At 40.1% G+C, this 19,016-nt stretch overlaps 1 protein-coding gene across 5 annotated transcripts in view; it reads right to left on the bottom strand.

Moving 5' to 3' along the window:
* Positions 1-18,719, bottom strand: part of RTTN (rotatin) — a 211,898-nt gene extending 193,179 nt beyond the window's left edge. For 3 of the 5 annotated variants that reach the window (XM_064294406.1, XM_064294408.1, XM_064294407.1), the window contains exons 1-9: positions 18,496-18,719; positions 17,969-18,156; positions 14,349-14,526; positions 11,962-12,051; positions 11,059-11,149; positions 9,264-9,378; positions 8,197-8,347; positions 5,589-5,754; positions 3,128-3,309 (exon numbers count right to left, since the gene is read on the bottom strand). In XM_064294406.1, coding sequence (XP_064150476.1) covers positions 3,128-3,309; positions 5,589-5,754; positions 8,197-8,347; positions 9,264-9,378; positions 11,059-11,149; positions 11,962-12,051; positions 14,349-14,526; positions 17,969-18,156; positions 18,496-18,670 — 1,336 coding nt within the window. In that variant the 5' untranslated portion in view covers positions 18,671-18,719. The remainder of the gene's footprint in view (positions 1-3,127; positions 3,310-5,588; positions 5,755-8,196; positions 8,348-9,263; positions 9,379-11,058; positions 11,150-11,961; positions 12,052-14,348; positions 14,527-17,968; positions 18,157-18,495) is intronic. The other 2 variants (XM_064294409.1, XM_064294410.1) reach the window with 2 other exon arrangements.
* Positions 18,720-19,016: the final 297 nt, after the last annotated feature.

The following is a 19,016-nucleotide window of genomic DNA, read 5'->3' as shown; positions in this document are numbered from 1 at the left end:
ACAAATCAAATATATGCATAAGTGCAAAGTCTCTTGAGAATAGCAATAATCTAACTAAAAATACTGTGAGATTGATTAAAATAAAGTTTGAAATTCAGAAACCAACCATTTTATATGTAATAAGTGACAATGCACCAGGTGAGTTTAGAAAATGCATCCTCGTTTCCTACTCCAAAGAGCATACAATTTCCTATTTAGTATCAGACGGCTAAATCCCCATTATAAATGAGCATTTTCCCATTCAGGAGTTGCCAGGGAGGCTCAGCTTAGTATTGGGCAACTAAAGGAATAAATTTCCATCCTGGCATTTGCTGATGAAACTTTAAGAAATTCCATTTGAAATGTTCTCAAGCCTATACCCATCCTAAATTCAAAAAAAAAAAAAACTGCAAAAGAATTTTGGAATTGCCAGAATCATAGCCACAAAAGCAATCTCCATTCTCCAAGGAGACGGAAAGAAGAATTTCTCTCTCCCTAATACTAAATGACATTAACAATCAATGAAGACCTGCCTGTCCCACATCCCAAAAGCTAGTTTCTAATGAATAAAACAAACTCGCAGACCTTCAGGGTCCAGATTTATTTTTCATTAGAATAGGTGGAGTGAGTTCCCTTAGCAATCTCTTGTGATATTCAACAACTACAAATCATGTAATAATTTACTATAAAAGGGCAAAAGAACATTTAGAAAATTTTATGTACCAAGATGATGATGTTGTTAGATGCCATCAAGAGGCTTCCGACTCATAATGACCCCACGTACAACAAAACGAAACACTGCCTGATCTTGCGCCATCCTCAAAATCGCTGTCTGAGCCCACTGTTGCAGCCACTGTGTCAATCCATCTCACTGAGGGTCTTCCTCTTTTTCACCAAGCCTCTACTTTACCAAGCATGATGTCCTTCTCTAGGGACTGATCCCTCCTGACAACATGTCCCAAGTATGTGAGATGAAGTCTCCCCATTCTAATTTCTAAGGAGCATCCTGACTATACTTCTTCCAAGACGGATCTGTTCGTTCTCAAGGCAGTCACCATGATTCAAATGCATCAATCATTTCGTCTTCTTTACTCCCTGTCCAGCTTTCTCAGGCACATGAGGTTATTGAAAGCACCATGGCTTGGGTCAGGCACACCTTAGTCCTCAAAGTGACATCTTTGTTTTTCAACACTTTAAAGGAGTCTTTTGCAGATTTGCCCAATGCAATGCATCACTTGATTCCGTGACTGCTGCTTCCATAGGTATTGACTGAGCATCCAAGTAAAATGAAATTCTTGGTAACTTCAATATTTCCTCTATCATGATGTTATTTATTGGTCCAGTTGTAAGGATTTTTGTTCTTTATGTTAAGGCGTAATCCATACTGAAGGCTGTAGTCTTTGATCCGCATCAGTGTTTCCAGTCCTCTTCAATTTCAGAAAGCAAGGCTGTGGCATCTGCATATCACAGGTTGTTCATCAGTCCTCCAGCCCTGATGCCCTGTTCTTCTTCAAGTAGTGCAACTTCCTTGATTATTTGCTCAGCATACAGACTGAATAAGTATGATGAAAGGATACAACCCTAGCGCACACCTGATTTTAAACCATGCGGTATCCCCTTGTTCTGTTTGAACGACTACCTCTTGGTCTACGTACAGTTCCTCAAGAGCACATTTAAGTGTTCTGGAATTCCCCTTCTTCCCAACGTCATCCATAATTTGCTATGATCCACGCAGTCGAGTATCTTTGCATAAACACAGCTGTACAATTACCAATCTCTTAACAGCAAATTTTAAAAAAGGCTAAATACAAAACTATTAAAACTTTCTTCTGTTTATCATGCAGAAAAAGCATATACTTTAAAAAAAAAAAAAATCATATACTTTATGATGCCAAAATTCAGATCTTCCTTTATTTCACATTATTAATATACAATCAGTATGTAGTCATAACTCCCAGAAGCAAAGTTATTCAGTCAGTGAGAAATTAGGGTATACAGTTTCCCTCAGGGAAAAAAAAAAGTTAACACTTCCCAAATATACCCAACCCCTTCCTCCTACTTTCCTCTCTATTACCTCCAAACAAGCAAAAAATAGCCAGAGGACTTACAGAACCATAAATATGTTACATACATTTTACTCTTCCAGTATACAACACAAAGGGCAAAACATTTATCTTGTATTTATATCTTAACAAGTTTACCCACTACTGAAAGTGTATAGATTTACAGAATAAAAATTACCATTCCTTCTAAATCTTTCCACATTTCTGTTCTCTGTGGCAAATGTTGAAATATTTCAGAGCATGGACTCTGGATTGAGGAGGGCCTTGGTTCAAATCTGTATTCTTAGTTGTTTGACCTTGGGGACATTTTTAAACCACTCTAAATCTCCTGGTAAAATGGAGATAAAAATAGTAATTCCTACCTTTAGCAGTGAATGAAACACTGCATACAAAACCAAGTACGATGACCAAACATAACAGGGACTCAATCCATGGGAGCTGTTGTCTTGTTACTACTTTAGGAGACATCAGCCGTGCTGTTATTGCTGTCATTAATGACTCCTACTAAAACTACAGCAACATGCCAGTGTCCGATTTAGTACATATTTGCAAACTTACCTAGCACACTTGAGAGAAAATCTAGTGTTGTTTTGTTTTGTTCTTCAAGATAAATATATTACTGCAAAGGTAAGAATCCAGTTTTGGTTTCGCTTTTAACATGCTTCATGGCTTGAGTAAGAAAGCAGGAAAACTAAACAACTGTTCAAGAGTAACTCAGAAAGTTTCTGAAGAGCAAACGGCAAAGATTTGTTTATTCTGGTCTACTCATGCCAATCCACCTTCTCTAATTTACTCCAGTTGTACTGTATTTTCAGTGCTCCCATTTAAAGTAGCTACACAGAAGTGGAAGCCTGTGTAATAAAAAGCTGTAAGGGAGAGGAGGTACTCTAAACAGCTCTTCACAGCATCCACATTTAAAAAACAGATACTGAAGACCCTACTGGGTTCTTAGGAACTTATGGCCCAACAGAAAAGTATACGGGCTCTAGAGGCCCTAACACAGAAGAGAAAAAAATAAGAGTCCTAGAAAACATATTGAACAAACAGAAATTATAGAAAACAGCTATGATTTCAAAAGAACTAACCTGTCCTCAAAAGAGGAACTGCTGATTCCAGAACAGAGACACAGAACTGGGGGAGACTGAGCTGCTGAAGCTGCAGTCCCAGGGTGTCTTCAGCACCCAGCTCAGGCAGGTCCATGTGCCCCACATCCAAGGGAGAAGGGACAGACATCCTGGAGTCCACATGAGCATGACTACTGCTTCCACTGTAAGACAGACAAAAAATAAACCGTGCACACAGAAAACACCCTGGACACATTTACTGTGCATCTGTTGCCTGGCATGTTCAAAGTCTCATATTAAAAACACCTGTATTGCTTCAAGGAGCCCTGGTGGTGCAGGGGTTAAGTCTCAGCTGCTACCAAAAGGCCAGTGGTTCAAACCCACCAGTCACTCAGCATGAGAAAGATGTAGCAATCTGCTTCTAAAACGATTACAGCCTTGGAAGCCCTATGGGGCAGTTCTACTCTGTCCTATAGGGTCTTTACGAATCTGAGTCAACTCTTCAGCAACAGGTTTGTATAACGCTTCATGCAATAATTCTTATAAGATTTTTAGAAGACTTGACAAGTTTATGAGATTAAATTCCAAAAAGATGGCTCGAAATGTAATTGAAGCCAAAAATACATTTACATTTTGTTTTTCAAACTGAGTTATCTGGAAACGTATTCCCATTACCATAGCAGCAATCAACATGAGTACTGATAACCCATTTGTTTCTAAAGGAAAACAAGTAGATTTATAGCAGAGTCTTTCTGTAATCAACTTATAAGATCAGCAAAACTAGCTCAGACGGTCTCTTAAACTTTTTGTGATTTTCATGACTTGTTCTTTCAAATTCAATATATCAAGCATTCCACACCAAAGAAGAATTGATGCCCTTGAATTATGGTGTTGGCAAAGAACACTGAAAATACACCACGGACTGCCAGAAGAATGAACAGGTCTATCTTGGAAGCAATAAAACCAGAATGCTCCTTAGAAGCAAGGATGGCAAGACCCCATCGCACATACTCTGGACATGTTATGAGGAAGGAGCAGTCCTTGGAGAAGGACATCATGCTTGCTAAGGTAGAGGGTCAGCAAAAAAGAGGAGGACCCACAAGGAGATGGATTGACACAGGGGCTGCAACAATGGGCTCAAACATAGCAGCGATTGTGAGGATGGCGCAGGATCAGGCAGTGATTCGTTCTGTTGCACATGGGGTTGCTATGAGTCAGAACCCACTCTACAGTACCTAACAACAACAACAAAGCACCACATACAGTACAACAGTGAGTGAGGAACACAGGTTCCCACACCATGTTATTCAAATCCCAGCTCTGGAAATCGGGTTGAGGCTCTCCACCTCTCTAGACCTCAGTTTTCTGTGAAATGATGATCATACTGGTAATACGAAGCCTAATATACGGTTGTCGTGAGGACTGAAGGAGACAACGCATGTAATACACTTGGCACAGCACCAAGCACACAGCAAGCATGAAGCACTGCTGGCTTACAGCACTAGGAGCAGTAGCAGCAGTGTCAGGAGAAAATAATCAAGCCAAGAGATGACTGTTCTTCTTATAGAACATTTATTAAAATACCACTAAAGAAAGAAAAGACTAATACGTTTTTAAGGTGCTTTTTTTTTTCTAGCCTAAGGAAGTGGTGCAGTGGCTAAAGAGCTTGGCCGTTAACCGAAAAGTTGGCAGTTCGAACCCACCAGCTGCTCCACGGGAGAAAGATGTGGATGTCCGCTTCCATAAACATTACAGCCTTGTAAACCCTATGGGGCAGTTCTACTCCATCCTATACAGTCACAATGAGTCAGAATCGACTTGACGGCAGTGGGTTTTTTTGGTTTGGTAGCCTAAGGATGAGGTAACATATAAACACCATACTGATCCCTTTAAGCAAATACGATAATATGAAAATCCTATATTTTAGAAACATGTAAGTAATATAAATTGTGTACTTTAAAGAAGTCCTTGCTTTAGAAAGAGATTCTCCAATCGTTCCTTTTAACAGTAAACAATGATGCATTTAAATTATGATTACTCTTACAAAACTTTTTAAAATATTACAAAACATGTACATATAATTAAAGCAGTGATTTTACACTAAATCACAGTTCATTTGTGGCTGACAAAGACAATTTCATGGGTCAGAATCATCAACCTTTTTTAATAAAATAGAAAATATCATAGGTCAGTGTATAACACATGAAATGGACAGTGCTGTTTTATGAACATTTTGTTTATTTTGACACACACACAGAGTATGTTTTTGTACTAGGCTGCAATGTAATATTTATTTCTCATTGTGGATCGTGGTCAAAAAAGTGCCAAAGCTACTGGTTTAAAACAAGGCCTGTACCTGCAGCAACATTTTAAGAAAAAGACAGAGAAAAATAATTATCTCCCTGTGAAATTAACATACACACACTCAAGTACGCAAGTTAACCAGGTTTTTCTAATGTTCTGCTGACATAACCCCAGTTACCTGGAAGACACTGCATCCCAATCCTGGCCATCCCCTCGAGGGCGCTGGCCTGTGCGCCCAACCACAGAGGGCCGAGGGCTGCTGCTTCCTGGGGAAGGGTTCTGGGAGTGATGAGTACCTCTGGCTTCATGACAGTAAGACAAAGAAGAATTCTGGGAAATTGTGTCTGGAAAAAACATAAATAACTAAAATTACCCCTTAGTGAAAACAGATTAATGATTACATTGTGGTTATATCCACCACCCATGTGTCGGCTTGTCACACTGTGGTGGCTTGAGTTTTGCTACACTGCTGGAAGCTATACCAACTGTATTTCAGGTACGACCAGGGTCAGCTATGGTGGACAGGTTTCAGCAGAGCTTCCAGATTAAGACAGACTAGGAAGAAAGGTCTGGTAACCTACTCCCCAAAATTCACAAATGAAAACCCTGTGGATCACAGCAGAACATTGCCCACTACCCTGCTGGAAGATGAGCCCCTCAGTCCAGAAGGCACTCACAACACACAGCGGCCACAAGACAGACTGGAGCGTACCGACCATCACGAAGATGGCACAGGGCCAGGCAGCGTTTCATTCTGTCGCACATGGGTTTGCCATGAGTCAGAGCCAACTCAACGGCAACTAACAACAGCAACAGTACTATTGTGTCATTCTTCCAAAAAACATTAATGAAATTCAGATAGCAGGAATGCTTCTACTGGGGGGAAAAATGTAGAAATCAACCTTTTCATTGAGTATCAACATCACATTTAGGTTTATATCTAACTGACCTGATTATATAGAACCTTCTAGCCAACATTACTCCCAATACTAGAAAGATTTCCAAAGTAGAATTAATACTGGACCATGTACTTCCCTATTTAAAACTCTCCAAGAGGTTCTCACCACACTTCAAAAGAAACATAAAATCCTGCCAAAATCTGTAAGTTCCTCTTTGATTCTCTGACGTCATCTCACTCCCCTGTGCCCCACCATACTGCACTCGAACCACCCTGGCCTTTTTTTTTGCTCCCAGGCTTACCACTCGCCCTCTGACCTTTCTGTAATACTCTGCTTGCAGCTCTTCAAGTGGATGGTTCCTTCTCACCATTCAGGTCGCCTCCTCTGAGGGGCTTCCTCTGACCATCCCATCTAATTAAGCCATGCTTCTCTGGTCCCTTTCTGTCACATCACCTTTATGGCCTTCAAGCATTCTCATTACCTGAAACTAACTCGTTTATCTACTTATTACCTGTCCCCGACCTTCTAAAATATCAGCTCTAATGGGCTGGGGCCTTATCTGTTTTGTTCAATGTTACATACCTAATGGCTAGAATATCAGCTGGCATATAGTAGGTTATGAATAAATATTTATATAATAAGTGATTAAATCTTCAGACACATCTACCGTTATCAGCATTAGAGCATTCTGCTGCTGAAATAAGGGCACACAGATGCGGTTATCAACCACTGTGGAATGCTATGCCTCAAGAATGTTAATGACGAAATCTCACACTCTGAGTTCTATAATAAAGCTGATGTAAAACTAAATAATCAAGCAGCACAAAAAAAGAAAAAACCCCAGTGCCATCAAGTCGATTCCGACTCATAGCGACCCTATACAGGATCATTGAAATTCCCAACAAAACAGGGATTAACTGTGAAGCGTGATGACAAGTCACCGCAGTTTAACATTAGATTTCCAGTGTCAACTGTGTAAGCACAGAAATCATAAGTTACAGAGACTGCTTTATCAAGGTCAGGTCAGTGCTCTATTTGGCCGGTAGGTGGTGCTTTTTCGCTGAGCAGTGTGGTGTTGATGTCACTTTGACTAGACCACAAGTTACATAAAAATACAGTTTGGAGGAGTTATGACTTAAGGGCTACTGAGTTTCTATTAAGGGTGATAAAAAAAATTTGGAAAAGCATAGTGGCTATGGTTGCACAACATGGTAAACGTAATTGAGGTCAATGAACTGTACTCATAAAATATGCTGAACTTGCTAATGTATGCATATATGTATATAAATATATATACGTCTATTTACCACGATAAAAATAGTTTGCATAAGATACAAATCAATGTTTTTCAAAGCAAACAATTTACTAGCACAATATATGACTCACTAAAATGCCCAAGGAGCCCTAGCAGAGCACTGGTTAAGAGTTCAGCTGCTAATCAACAGGGTGACAGTTCACATTCACCACCTGTCCCTTGGAAATCCTATGGGGCAGTACAATTCTGTCCTGTAGGGTCACTATGAGTCGGAAGCGACTTGATGGCAACGGGTTTAGTTTTGGTTTGGCTTAAAATGCCCAAAGTCCCACACAAATAGCCATACTGAGAATTCCAGTCTCTAGCTCCCAACAATACTCTGTTTATACGGAATAGAAGAAAAAAGAAAACGCCTTGTAACCATGTTATCAAAACAAACAAAAAAGAACATGGTGGTTCTGTTAGTCATACAGTCTGTTTTCAAAGACGATAATCTGGTAATGTTCGGGAGTGGGGATTTTACATTGTGAAAATGTATCAACAGTAAGCCTAACAGTAACAGTAAGCATAAAGAGGCGTTTTCAGAAGGGTCTGCAAATACCAGGAGCTAATGAGTAGATGAACATAAATACCTTGTTTACTAGAGAAAAAGCCTGGGTCTCGGTGAAAGTTGAGTCTGTTCCTTAAGTTCATGCACAGCTGTTGCAGGCAAGACACGGACTGCAGAGCCAGGCGATGCTTCCCATCTCCTCCAACAGCCAGCCTCAGCAGAGATAAAAGGTTCTGGAATAAACCCAGCAGAGAAAAAGAGGAAACCAAGTGCTCAGCTCCAAAAAAGGAAGCAGAGCTTAAGTGAATAACCAAAGGAAATAAAATGAACTGCCAAATGTATGTAAAACCTAAGAAACAGAAATGAGCAAAAATGATTTAGCATAATGCACAAAGATGGGCCAAAATAAGATGATGAAACTTAAATACAATAGTCAGGGTTTCTTATTTCTAAAATCTGTTAGTTGAATACCCATTTTGAGAGAACATAGGAATTCGTCCCTATTTAGGACATTATATTACACAGAACTTTCAAGTTCTTTTCATGTCAAAAATCTGAAGCATTTTGCCACTTTTTTGGTCATTCACATTTCTCCTCTGCTATCACACACCAGCTATGACACGGGCCATTTACTGGCATTCATTCATTTCAGCCCAGTGATTGTGAAGGGGCCAAGGCACGACTAGATAGCATGGATATGCCACGATTCCACCCTGGGTCCCTCACTCTCCATTATTTAAGCAGTACACTAGACAGGAAAGATCCACCTATATTATATAGTTCATTTTCCCAGCATCAACACTGTGCCTAAACATACTAAAAAAATACTAGATACTCAAAAAATAGTGCTATTCTTACCATTAACAAGTTTCTGCTGCCGGGCCAAAACTCCCAAAGCCCATTCACCCTTTAGGTGGAATAAATCGTAAATTCAAAGTAGCCAAACTGAGTATTTGGAATAAAACTACCACCTATCCGAAAAACTACCACTTTTCAAAAAAGTTAGAGAATATATGGTTTAAATAGCCAAATACTTTATTTTTTAAATACATTAGTGCAAATTTCCTTCCCAAGGACTCCTCTTCGAAAAATGTTTCATTGCTAAAGCCCTCTATTTCAAAATCTAAAACAATCATAGAGGGTACTCACCTGGACAATTTTAGGCCTTTGAAGGAAAATCTCAGCAGGAAAATCTTGCATGATAACATCCTTCAAGAGTTCACAAGTATTCCAGATTAAAGTGTGGTTATTACTTCTTAAGGAGCTACAAAATATAACATGATTTATTTTTAAAGAGTTCACCTATATCAGACCCAGTGGCATGACGTTCTTAAAAATCCTTCAGGCTCAGATCAGACACCACTTCCTCTGTAGGCCTTCTCCTAGAGCTGAATAAACACGTGTAAATATTATGCAGCTAATTGGGTTTTTAATGAGAGCAAGGTTTCTTATAGTCATGAAAACCACAAAAAAAACCAAACCCTTTGCTGATGAGTAGATTCCAACTCACAGAGACTCTACAGGACAGAGCAGAACTGCCCCATGGGGTTTCTGAGGAGCAGCTGGTGGATTCGAACTGCTGACCTTTTGGGGCTCCGTATTGTCATGAGAAGGTTACAAATAAGAAATGGAGGAAAACTTAAAGATTGTGGTGTTGGATTGGAATCAGGTGTCATTACATGCCTTTTAAATAAATCATTAAATCATAGACGCACACATAAACAGAAGGATTGATACCGAAACATAGAGGTATTTGCATGCATGACTATAGGTGCTTCCTCCACATGCATATATTTTGTGGTCCTAAGATCGCCTGTTGACTTTGTATCCCCTACTAGAACCTCCTCAAGTGTAGAGACTACACCATATTCACCATTGTTACAAATGTTACAAAACGAGATCACTAAGGTCAAATGGTACACAGTTCAAAGAAATCTGCAAAATACATTAAGAAATGAGACCAATAAAATAATAAGAGTTAAACTCTGCGAACTAGATTCCTTACTTCTCTTTTCTACTCTAGCTAGGGCTACCTTCTTATTCCAACAACTTCCTAGAAAACATGTGCCCACCTAGGAATGTAGTTGTTCACCCCTGACACCAAGAAACCAACACCTACCCCATCCTGGTCTTGGCCACCACCCATCACCCAAAGGCCTGCACTAGAAACCATCAATGCCTCTCCATCAGGAACTGGCTAAGAAATCAACAGATCAAAACAACCCTGCCCACTTCGCCTGTTAAACACTGTGTTCCCAGAGGATTTACCGATGCCTTGTAACAACCATCATCAAAAATCATTTAACTGCACTCACCGATATCTGACCCTAACCCCAAAAAGCTGGTCTTTATTTTCCAGATTCCCACCAAAAAATGACAGATAACTCATTTGTCGCACCACTCACTGAAACTAAAGTTTCTGAAAAAGTAAATCTAACGTTAAAAATCTCTCCAAACTTGTTTGTATCAGCTCACCACTTTTGAGGAAAACAAGGAATTAACATGTATTACAAAAGACCAGATCAGACCAGAGGTTCCCAACCTTCTCAACACCATACAATTTTCCTCCTAATAGAGCTCCTGTTTTGAAATATAGTGTCTATCGGAAAACTGCATTTATGTTTGGTTTTTCCATTTTCATTAATCCAAGATATAAGCAATGGCCAGTCAGAGGATCTGGTCAATAAGAAATAACTCATGTCACCAAGGAGGACATAAGACTCAAATCACAAAAAGAAACTTAACGTACAGTCTGATGAAAGGCAAACATAGATTTTCTGCTGTGCTTTTCGAGAGACTGAAAATCATTCATGTATCCCCACTGCTACCCTTCACAGCCACTATCTTTTTTCCTGGTGAAAACGTCGAGTACTAACTAGTACTAACCACGAGACGTAAGGACAATAAACGAGCAAGAATGCCTGAAGCACTTCAAGCACCATACCTTTCGTTAGAGGAAAGAACGTGTCTGTCTGTCGTGGTCAGGGGCAGCCAAGGAAACGCAGAAAACTTCAAACATTTCACGGTCCAATTTACTGTTAATGGAACAGCAAAATGTAAGGCCTTAAAGAATAACAATATGATAGACACATGATGGTAAGAGTAAGGCTTCACCTTTAAAACTATTTCCAAAATAAAGGTTTCTTCTTACAGTAACCTAGGATACACCAAACAAGATAAGTTGCAAATGTGTTCTCTCACAGGGTAAGTAAGAGAGCTCCTCATAATTTAAACAGAACTCACAGTTATTAAAACGAGTATCAGAGGAAGAGAATTAGGCACAAATCAATAATGAATGATATTTTAAAGTTTCAATTGAATTTTCTATTTTACCCTGTGGCTGACCAGATCATCGAGTTTAAATTTAACATAAAAGAAACTGGCAGCTGGCAAAAATCTTTACTTGTAGAAATTAATGCTGATTTAATCTTATATTACAACGAATTAGCCATGCTCAAATATCCTGTACAGTGTTAAATTTCTCCTTTAACTGTAAACCTCTATGAAGAGGACCTGAAGCCAATAAGGCTGAAGATCAAATATCAGTGCTCTAAGAAAACAAAAGGAAACTGAGAAGCCAACACAATTTTAAACAACACAAATCAAATTACTTTTTTTTGTCTTTTCATATTCTTCTTTAAGAGATTTTATTGTTCTAAAATACATATGACAAAACATTTGTCATTTTAACGATTTTTAAGTGTACAATTGGATGCAATTGAAACTTTCAGTCTGGTACTAAAATTTCAAGCTTGCCCGTTTAAGATACAGCTTCGCAATAACAGGAGAAGCCCCTTTATTTCAGATTTACCTGTTAACAAGAATCAACTTCACTGCACATACATACCCACTGGTCGTGGAGGCACTTCCACTTGCTGGAAATTACTTTTGTCTTGAGGAAAATACCCTGTCAAGGTTTCAGATTTGTGTGAAAACTCTGAAAACAAAATACATAGTATTACATTACTGTTTATTTGCTAAACATAAACAATGTTTCTTATTCAATAAACTAACTTGCCCAAAATTACCTGGTTTGCTAATCTGTGGCTGAGCCAGGGCTCTTTTAATCCTGGTCACTTTCTATCTATGTTTAGTTTTCTTCCTAACACAAATCATGATGTGAAATTATGTATTTATCTACTTCTTGCTTATTTTCCTTACTGTAAGTTTCATGGTAGCTGTGACCATTGCCTTATCCCCAGAGGAACCAGATTTGGGTTTGAGTGACTGACGCAGCACTTAGTAAGATGGAGGATAACCGAGAGGACAGACAGCGTGTGGCACAGCGCCTGACAAGAATTCGTGTTCAGTAAGCACCAAGGATCACCACCATCATCACAACCTAGCTTTATGACTGCTGCTGTTGTTACCGCTATGGCCGTCCGCTGCTGTTAAGTTAGCTCCTGGCTCATGGGGACCTCACGCACAGCAGAACAAAATGCTGCCCAGTCCCCAAGCTCACAAGACAACGGTCTATTGGGATCCACGTGATCTTCATGAGCAGATTTTCAGCAGTAGACCACCAGGACTTTCCTCCTCGTTCTTCTTAGTCTAGAAACTCCATTGAAACCTGTCCAGCGTTACAGCAACACACACAACTCCACAGACAGATGGGTGGTGACTGCACATGAGGTGCACTGGCTGGGAACTGAACCCGAGTCTCTAGTATGGAAGGCGAGAATTCCACCACTGAACCACCAATGCCTCCCTACCTATATCCACACTTCACTCATCGACATCGCTCAGTTCCATAGACTAGGTTGTTATGCGAAAATCTACATTATGCAAAATGGATGACTACATCATTACATAATTGCCAAATTACATCATTACAGAACGGCCAAATGCCATCATTACATAAATGCCAAACCACTGAGAATCACGGCCCAGCCAAGTTGAAGCCTAACACTAACCATCACAGTCAGGGTTACTCTCACCTCACACCCTGGCGTCTGTTACTACCAGACATATGTCATTAATGTGCAAAATAGTCGGATAATAGATTTTTGCTACTGTCATAAATGCAAAATGTCAGATAAGGAGACAGTGAATAAGTGAGGAATAAAAAAAAAAACAAGGTGTATCTAATTGCTCCCCCATTACTGTGAAGATAAAGCAAAGTTAGAATCCTGGTTCTGTCATAGATTAGCAAACTGAGAAACTCTGGGCAACTTAGTTCATTGAAAAAAATTTTTACAAAATATTTCTCATCTAAGAAATATTATAAAATAATAATAGTAACATCACAAAGGGCTGTTTTAAGAGTTAACAGGATAATGTGCTTAAATAATTTCATTCAGTGCCCTATCACAGGAGAGCTCACTAAATGACAGCTGCATTACTGCTGTTGTTAACAGTAAGTGCCAAGAGTTAACAGCAGTAGCAGCACTAGCAATGGTATAGAGAAAAATATTGTCTATCAGATTAAACCATCAAAAAGAACTTTTATACTTTCACTACCAATCACATAAATTTCATAAGCATTTTTTTCTTCAAATATATTTAAATGCCTTCCATGTGTAAGGCACTACACTGGACATTAAGGAACAAGAGCGCACAGTATAGCTAACATTGCTGTGTTTATACGTGTCAGGCCCTACGGTAAGCACTTTGCAGGCACTGTCTCATTGAATCCTTATAACAATTTTACGAGAGAGGTGCTATTATTATCACAATTTTTGGATGAGAAAACTGAAGCCTGAGGGGTTAAGTACCTTAGACAAGGTCAAACAACTAGTGGCAGAACTGGGACTTAATCCATGTCTCTCTAACTCTGATTTGCATCAGTGTACCATGGTGCACTGCTGTTTATAAAATACATTATCTCATTTTTATTTAGTCCCCATAACAAAATCATGAGTTAAGGCAGATATTATTATACTGGAATGTGAAGAAGAAGATCCAACAATGCAAGTAAAGGCCCTTTAGAACAACATCTGGTACACAGCAATGAGAGCTCAGTGAAAATTTGTTATTGTTAAAGAATAATCTGTCAAACTAATCTCACAAAACAAAAGTCAACGGCATCTTTTAAGGAATTTGGACACAGGTATCAATATAAATGTATCCTCCTTTGAATAAGAGTAGAGGAGCAAAAATAAAAGGTCAAGTTCACATTCACGTGAGTCAACACAGAAAAATAAGGTTGAGGGGGTGAGAAAAAAAAATTTTTTTTAATCTAAGATCCCTTTCCTAATTTTAACAGAATGCATTAAATCCATTTCAAAGTGTTACCAGTCGGATTGGCTTGGTAAGATGTAGAAGGCAGTGTTGGAACTTCTGAAGGAAGAATAAATAGTCCATCCAGAACACCATCAACTGCAGCCTGCAGATTTGGCTCCACGTTAGAACGAAGCTTAGATAAGAACTCTACGGCACCAAGGTCAACCAAATGCTTGACTGCTGGGGGATACTAAAAAGAAGGGAACAGTCTTGAAAATAACTATAAATATCAAAATCTCTGGAGCCCTGGTAGCGCAGTGGTTAAAAGCTCAGCTGCTAACCAAAAGGTTGGCAGTTGGGAGTCCACCAGCCACTCCTTGGAAACCCTATGGGGCAGTTCCACTCTGTCCTACAGGGTTGCTATGAGCCAGAATCGACTTGATGGCAACAGGTTTGGTTTTTGGTTTATCAAAATCTCTAAACTTTGTCTTGTTGTTGTTGTTGGGTGCCACTAAGTCAATCCTGACTCATAGCGACCCCATGTGACAGAGCAGAACTGCCCCACAAGGTGCCCTAGGCTGTAACCTTTATAGGAGCAGACTGCCAGGTCTTTTCTCTCTCAGAGCCACCGGGTGGATTTGAACCACTGACCTTTTGGTTAGCAGCAGAGCTCTTAACAATTGCGCCACCAGGGCCCCAAACTTTGTCTTACTACAATGAAATAATTTTTGGCAGACCAGATGTTTCACTTTAAAAAAATAAATCAATCTTGTACTGGTATGCCCCAAGTAAAGAACTTCCATGAATATAAGAACACAGGTTTACAAACGCATACATAAAACACTTGATAACATTCGTGAGAGTTAAGCCCAGCCACCAAACACTGCAAATGCACTCTGTTCATTCCCACTCTTGTAATTATTAAATGAGTTACTCTTCTCCCACTTCCAACCAGCCCCACCCCAGAACACACTTCTGGTATCTCAACTGCCCAGCTTCCCCTGAAAGAGATCTTATTTTTTTAATTGCAAGAGACAAAAGAAAATAGTGCATGGTGTGGGTTCTCTAAACCAACAATAACACAAACACAACTAAGAACAAGTTAGGAAACAGGTAACCTTGCCCTTACTATCCAGTTTAAGGACTCGTACCTGTTTAAGTGGATGTATGTCATCGACTTTTCAATGTTTCTTGTCAAAATCAAAGACAGTTTGATTACCATTTTTACAAACAGAAAACCTCATTCAAAAATCTGAGTTTCATAAACACTACATACATTTATAGGTTTTCAAAAACTTGAATTGACAAGGGTATGGATAAATGGCCCACTAATGTTGAAAGAGGAGCCCTGGTGGCCCAATGGTTAAGCATTCACTGCTAACCTAAAGGCTGGTGATTCAAAACCACCCAGCAGCTCCTCAGGAGAAAAGACCTGGTGATCTGCTCCTGTGAAGATCGCAGCCCAGGAAACCGTTTAAGGCAGCTCTACTCTGTCACTTGGAATTGCTGAGTCAGAATCCTCTGGAAGGCACCTATCAACAATGTTGAAAGTGTGACTGATACAATCGTTCTGATATTCAATCTGGTAATATGTATCAAGAGTCTGAAAAAAGTTCTTTACTTCTGACTCATTAATTCCACTTCCGGAAGTCAATCATAGGGAAAAAATAAAACGTGAACAAAATATTGGTATGCCAGCATAATTTAAAATAGCAGAAAGTAAGAAATAGTTAAGTGCTTAGCAATGGAGATTAGAAAACCATATCTTTGTAATATAAAATATACAGTCATTAAAAATCATGACCTTCAGTAAAGGATGTAGGGAAAGAATCATGGTATACTGAGTCTTAAACAAAGCTGTAAATAGAATACAATTCCATTTTAAAGTTTGTTAGGATCTATTCCAAAACATCAAAAGTGGTTAAGCTCTCAGCGATGGCATCATGGGTGACTATTGCAGTTTTAAAACTTCTCTTACTACATAGTTGTCTTAGTTATCTAGTGCTTCTATAAAAGAAAATGCCACAAGCTGATGGCTTTAATAATCAGAAATTTATTTTCTCACAGTTTAGGACGCTAGAAGTCCAAATTCAGGTTGCCACCTGTCAGAGAAGACTTTCTGTCTCTGCTATGGAGGAAGGTCCTTGTCTCTTCCGAGCTTCTGCTCCTAGGCAATCTTTGTGTGGCTTGGCATCCCTCTTCCCCCATCTCTACTTCTCTCACTTGCTTGTTCAATCTCTTTTATAACTCAAAATGATTGACTCAAGACACACCCTACACTAATCCTGTTCTCATTAACATAACAAAGACAGCTCATTCCCAGAAAGGATTATAACCACAGTCATAGAGGTTAGGATTTGCAACACTATTTTGGGGACGCAGTTCAATCAATAACAATAGTCTACACTGAACATGCCTTGTTTTTATCATTTGGAAAGTGAACAGCAAGTGTCTTATTTTTAATGATATGAATACCAATTGGTTATTCTTGCTCTGAAAATTTTAATAAAGCTCTATGTCTCAAAATGTAGCTTAACCACCTGTTTTAGAAAAATAATTAACAGGTACCTGTTTAATCTCATCTGTTTATAAACAAATATAAAAGTTAAAGATAAAAAATACCATCACTGTACGTTTATTGTTATTGTCATATTTATTATTTTTCCCTTCAGTGGAAATCTCACCACTTCAGTAGAATTCAGTTCTGCCCCGTCACCAACTGGTTAACACAAATGGTAAAGCTTCTAATTCTAAAAGATATACAGATCAATTTCACTTGCTCCCCAGACATTTTATCAATTAACTCAGTGGAGACGTTTGCCATATTGTTTGTTTCTAATTTCACTGCCTAATGAGAAAATGCTAAAGACAGATACGATTAGCCTTCTACCCTAAAGTCAATAACTCTGCCACTGACATGGTTAGAAACTATAAACTCAACTGTGTTTTACTCTATACTCTCAGCCCCATGAGCACAAAAACATATACTGTTAGTCTAAAGAATGCCAAAGTAACAATAAGAATTCCTGATAATTGTATAGTAACTTACAGTTTTCAAAGCTTAAACTTGCACTTTCACATTTGACCCTGACAACCAACTACTCTTAAGGTGGGCAGAGGAACATAAACCTGAAAAACAGATGAGACAAGTAATTAAACATACTTGTGCTATTTACTAATCCTGGTCTGTAACAGGAAAGCTGGTGGCGTAGTGGTTAAGTGCTACGGCTGCTAACCAAAGGGTCAGCAATTCGAAACCGCCAGGCGCTCCTTGGAAACTCTATGGGGCAGTACTACTCTTGTCCTATAGAGTCGCTATGAGTGGGAATCGACTCGAGGGCACTGGGTTTGGTTTGGTTTTTGGTTTGATCTATAACATTATTCACGAATGTGTCCTCTTTCATACAAAACACATGTAAATCTTAGAACATAAAGAAAAACAATGACAAATACTGACCTCGAAAGATGATCCCAAAAATCAGAAATAAAGACACTACCTCTGAACAACGGAGGCAACGTGAGATTCAACATCACAAGACAGGCACGACCTAACCAGCTAAATTAAAATGCAACATCTCTGGTTGTTTTTAGAATGAAAAACGCTCCCAATTATCTAACTCTCAACAAGTAGTATATTGAAATGATTAAGAAACACTCACTTGTCTTATTATTTTATTTCAAAATGACCCTACCTTAACTAAACTGTTCAGCAAGTTTAAAACCTCTTCTTTCATCGGAACAGACGGGAAGTTGAACCATTCCAGCAAATGGAGAAAAAGCAGCCTCTCCTGAATGAGATCAGCGTAGCAGATTAAGTTGTGCTCAACCTTGCAGAGAATACTCCTCAGGGCGCGTTCCCTGATCTCGGCCAGCTGATGACCTGCCAAGGGACAGCACAGAGCTATTTTACATTCCGGCTCCAAAGACACTCCTTCCCAGAACTGACCCTAACGTTTCGTTATTCGCGCTGGGGGCCGCGTGCAGGAGGAACTAAAGAAGCCCATTCTCCGAGAGGCAGGCCGAGTGCGTTCAGGACGCCACCGCGGAGTTCACACCAAGTGCAAGCCGGATGCCGGGGGCTGCCCTGGCAAAGCCGGGTCAAGTGCGCGAGGCGTCGCGGGGTGGCCTGCCAGGGGACACACGATACGGCCATTCTCAGCAAGCGCTCACAACCGGAGGGAGCCTCGGCGAGGGGCGACACGGGTTCTCAGAACGTTACCGAGTTTCCTAATGAGTCCGGTCAGGACCATCGCATCCAACTCAGTCAGTCGCCGCCGGAGAATTAAACCGCCGCGCCTGGCGTCCGGCCACAAGTAATGTCCCCCCGGAAACCCGGCCGGCCGAACAATGGGTTCCGATAGGTCAGAGGGAAACATAAAAAGAATGAGTGGCATTCCGTGAACTGTTCTCGGCCCCCCTGCGCCAGAGAAGCTTACAGTCGCTATATTTACTACTTTGGAGTTCCTAGACACGCCGCAAGAATCGGAGACGATGAGGCAGCCGAACGCGCTTTAGCCACTGTGCACGACGGGAGTTGTAGTTCCCCCGGCCCCCGTACTCCCGGCCCCAAGTTCCGGCCTACCCCTGCGTGCACCAGCCGAAGGATCCGGCTTTCCAGCGCGGGCTACGGCGCGGGCTGCAGAGGCGGCAGACTGCTCGCGGACCCGCGCCTGCGCTTCTGAAAAATGCCTAGCTCACTGTCATCCTTTCGATTATGACTTTCGGGACCCTGTAGGGCAG

Source organism: Loxodonta africana, chromosome 11 (genome assembly GCF_030014295.1).
Source record: "Loxodonta africana isolate mLoxAfr1 chromosome 11, mLoxAfr1.hap2, whole genome shotgun sequence".
In the NCBI taxonomy this organism is placed as follows: domain Eukaryota; kingdom Metazoa; phylum Chordata; class Mammalia; order Proboscidea; family Elephantidae; genus Loxodonta; species Loxodonta africana.
This window is presented reverse-complemented; position numbering and strand designations above follow the sequence as displayed.